The sequence below is a fragment of the Sinocyclocheilus rhinocerous genome, unplaced genomic scaffold (genome assembly GCF_001515625.1).
Source record: "Sinocyclocheilus rhinocerous isolate Xijiao unplaced genomic scaffold, SAMN03320098_v1.1 scaffold1724, whole genome shotgun sequence".
NCBI classification, from domain to species: Eukaryota; Metazoa; Chordata; class Actinopteri; order Cypriniformes; family Cyprinidae; genus Sinocyclocheilus; species Sinocyclocheilus rhinocerous.
In genome coordinates this window covers 273,311-277,286 of record NW_015626034.1, presented here as the reverse complement: position 1 = coordinate 277,286, position 3,976 = coordinate 273,311, and the positions used below count along the sequence as shown (strand labels likewise).

Here is a 3,976-nt window from a genome sequence, read left to right as displayed (position 1 = left end):
GATTTTTACTTTATTTAAACTTTGTGTCATTTATTTATTTTATTTGACATTCGTTTTGCTAATAAACGTTCTACGTTTCTTATTTATTTGGTTATATATTATACATGTTTACTTATTTCCAGTTTTGTATACCTATTAAACTTTATGTAAGTTATTTGTTATTTTATATTAGGCATAGCCTGCCCTATAGCATGGTGTATTTTTATTTGTTTTGTTAATAAAAGTTCTATGTTTTATATATACGCTAAAGTGAGTTTGACGTTGTATTTTGTTGTTGCATTCAAGCAATTGATGCCGAACTGCCGCTAATTCGAAAGTGAAAGTAAAATGAGCACGGCGCTTTTAAGCTATTTGAAAGCGAGGAAAAGAGGGAAAATTCAAACGAACTAAAAACGAACAATTGCTTTACTCCGAACTGCCGCTAATTCGAAAGTGAAAGTAAAATACGCACGCCGCTTTTACAAGCTTAAAAGCGAAGGAAAAGAGGGAATGCCCCCGCGGTGATACCGGTATTACCGGCGTTGTCACACGTCAATTAACCGGTGTGAAAATTTCCTCACCGTCACAACCCTAATGCATACTATCAAAAAGCACTCATAGATTTCAGAGCACTTCAAAATCAGCCATACTAATTATTTGACTAATCATCCTGACCAATACATGGGTCTATTATTACTGGTTAGACAAGTAAAGCAAATTTAAATTTAGTAGTGACCTGGATTTAAAATTTTAGGAACTGTAATCTTAGAATGTGTGTACAATGTGTCATTTTTGACTGACTGACTAATCCAACAGTGACACTTTTTTTATCTAATGGATATGATTATGCCAAGGGTAGATTCAGTCTGTTATATTTCCTGTCATAATTCGAAAGTGAAAGTAAAATACGCACGCCGCTTTTACAAGCTTAAAAGCGAAGGAAAAGAGGGAATGCCCCCGCGGTGATACCGGTATTACCGGCGTTGTCACACGTCAATTAACCGGTGTGAAAATTTCCTCACCGTCACAACCCTAATGCATACTATCAAAAAGCACTCATAGATTTCAGAGCACTTCAAAATCAGCCATACTAATTATTTGACTAATCATCCTGACCAATACATGGGTCTATTATTACTGGTTAGACAAGTAAAGCAAATTTAAATTTAGTAGTGACCTGGATTTAAAATGTTAGGAACTGTAATCTTAGAATGTGTGTACAATGTGTCATTTTTGACTGACTGACTAATCCAACAGTGACACTTTTTATCTAATGGATATGATTATGCCAAGGGTAGATTCAGTCTGTTATATTTCCTGTCAGTCAGTTTCTCTAATAGTATGATCAGGTTCCTTGTATAGAGGTAAAATCAAGTCTATTATTTTCCAGTTGTATGTGGTGTTGTAGGTTTTCAGAGATCTATGTTTGGTCACACTTTATTTTAAGGTCCAATTAACTAGCTATTAACTATGACTTTTGCCTCAATAAACTCCTAATTTGCTGCTTATCAGTAGTTAGTAAGGCAGTTGTTAAGTTTAGGTATGGGGTAGGATTAATGGATCTAAAATATGGTCATGCAGAATAAGGCATTATGTGCTTTACTAATAAACAGCCAATATGCAAGTAATATGCATGCTAATAAGCATCTAGTTAATAGTGAGAACTGGTCTCTACAATAAAGTGTTACCCTTTGTTTTGTAGGGGATTTCTCATGTGAATGATCTGTGCATTGTTTCTGAATTTCAGGTACTCATAGTTTTCATGTCAATAAGTGAGTCATAACTTTGGCCTTGTGTCGTCCAACATAACAGACCAAATGGGAAAAAGGAATGGTAGAAATGATGACTCGGCTGTCCCAAAGTTTCCTGCGTAAGAGATGGCACAACCCCCAGTCACACGCACAGTCACGCTCTTTTGTTTTCAGATGAGTGGAGACTGTTCAGCACAACAAAAGCTTGACAGTTACTCGGTCTAAATGCTTGACCTTTGTAACACTTTGTACTGTTTACCATTGAAAATCAAAATTGTTGTTGATGATCTTAAACACAGTACGTCATTGTTGAATTTGATTACATTAATTGAAAATCGACTTGGGGGAGATACGGTTCTTCTGAATGCAGCACATGCGTCTGTGAATTCTGGTCACGTGACTGCAAGAGTGATGCAATAGCTGAGGAATGTACATTTCTCTGGTTTCACCGAGATGCCATTCTGGATTAGTGACGTGGTAACTTGATGAGTTTTGAGGGATTTTTTTTTTTTTTAAGTGTAAGTCTTGAGGAGGACAACAAGCTCTGTTGTCTTGAAAGTGACCCCCATAAATGAAACTGAAAAAGGGAAGGAACCTGATTTTGAGGAACATTTCATTTTAAACATCAGTGGTTACATATCATGCTAAAATCTGTTCAGAGCAGAGAGATGATGATCTGAAAGATGACCCCCATAAATGAAACTGAAAAAGGGAAGGAACCTGATTTTGAGGAACATTTCATTTTAAACATCAGTGGTTACATATCATGCTAAAATCTGTTCAGAGCAGAGAGGTGATGATCTGAAAGATTACAGGGTTTTTTTTTTTCTTTGTTTTTGTTATACAGTAATTAGGAGGACACATTTTTAAATAACCTGGGTCACTTTTTCAAAACTATTTACACTTTATAAAACAATGACTACTTCACCACCACTAACAAAAGGTAGCATGAAGTGAGAAAAAAAAATAAATCATGTAATTTGAAAGTTGGAGTCATTCATGCATCCATAGATTCACCCACATAGACTGCCGTTGTGCTCGCTCTGTGTGAAGAGTTATTAAAAGCTGACATAAGTATTGAGAAATAGGTTTGGTGACTGAAAAAAAAAAGAAATTGTATTGCATTATTGAAATGTTTTCTCATGTGTGTCCGCTCAGGTGCATGGCCAGCACTGTATCTGGTACGGTGAATGTGGTAATTCCACTAAAGTTCCAGAGAAGAAGTTAAACTGTAATTACACAGGCCCACCTATACCTTTACCTGACCAGGAAGGACAGGACCTGCTACAGGTAAGAGAACATGCCCCTTTACAACCACTAATCTGCTGTTCAAGACGTTTTATGGTGTTTAGATGAGAGAGTTCACCTAAAAAAGAAAATTCTGTCATTATTTATTCACCCTGTCTTTCCAAACCTGTATGACTTAGTCCAAAAACTGACTTTTTTTTTTTAATCCCTTTAACATAACTTCACTTTGACCTTTGGAAAAGGGGATTCTTTCTGTTATCTCACATGTCAAACCTCACAATGACAAATACTCTAGTCTAGGCAGTAAGCGATCTGAATCAATAAGGCCCTCAACCTGTGTCAAATTCCTTTCTGTGATGTCAAACCTCTTATATTAATGACATGTGGTAGATGGAATGGGATGAATGTCCCAGAAATAAGCTATATGAAACAAATCCTAGTGTAAGAGAAATATTTTTTACTAATTTTAAATCTAGGTATGACAAAGTTGTTTTTAACAAGGTGGCTTTTAGGTCATACAAGACTTGCACATTGATATCTATTAAAAGGTGAAGAACCACCATCATGCCTTACTTACCAAACTAAAATGACTGTGAAGCATATTTTATTGGATTGTACTGTTTTTAATGTAAATAGACGATGGTTTTATTCAGAGGTGTGTTTAAAGGGATGGTTCACCCAAAAATGAAAATTGGATGTTTATCTGCTTACCCCCAGGGCATCCAAGATGTAGGTCACTTTGTTTCTTCAGTAGAACACATTTGATGATTTTTAAGTCCAACCGTTGGAGTCCATCAGTCTTATAATGCATGGCAATGGTAACAAAGTCTATGAGTGTAAAAAAAACATGCACAGACAAATCCAAATTAAACCCTGCGGCTCGTGACGACACATTGATGTCCTAAGACACCAAACGATCGGTTTGTGCCAGAAATCGAACAATATTTATATCATTTTTTACCTCTAATACACCACTATGTCCAACTGTCTTTGGGCGC

The 3,976-nt window shown here is 36.1% G+C and overlaps 1 protein-coding gene across 1 annotated transcript in view; it reads left to right on the top strand.

Moving 5' to 3' along the window:
- LOC107708536 (Niemann-Pick C1 protein-like) overlaps window positions 1–3,976 on the top strand; it is a 34,796-nt gene that overhangs the window by 4,849 nt on the left and 25,971 nt on the right. Inside the window, exon 2 of the mRNA XM_016512802.1 lies at window positions 2,889–3,020. Within this exon, the coding sequence (XP_016368288.1) occupies window positions 2,889–3,020 (132 nt within the window). The remainder of the gene's footprint in view (window positions 1–2,888; window positions 3,021–3,976) is intronic.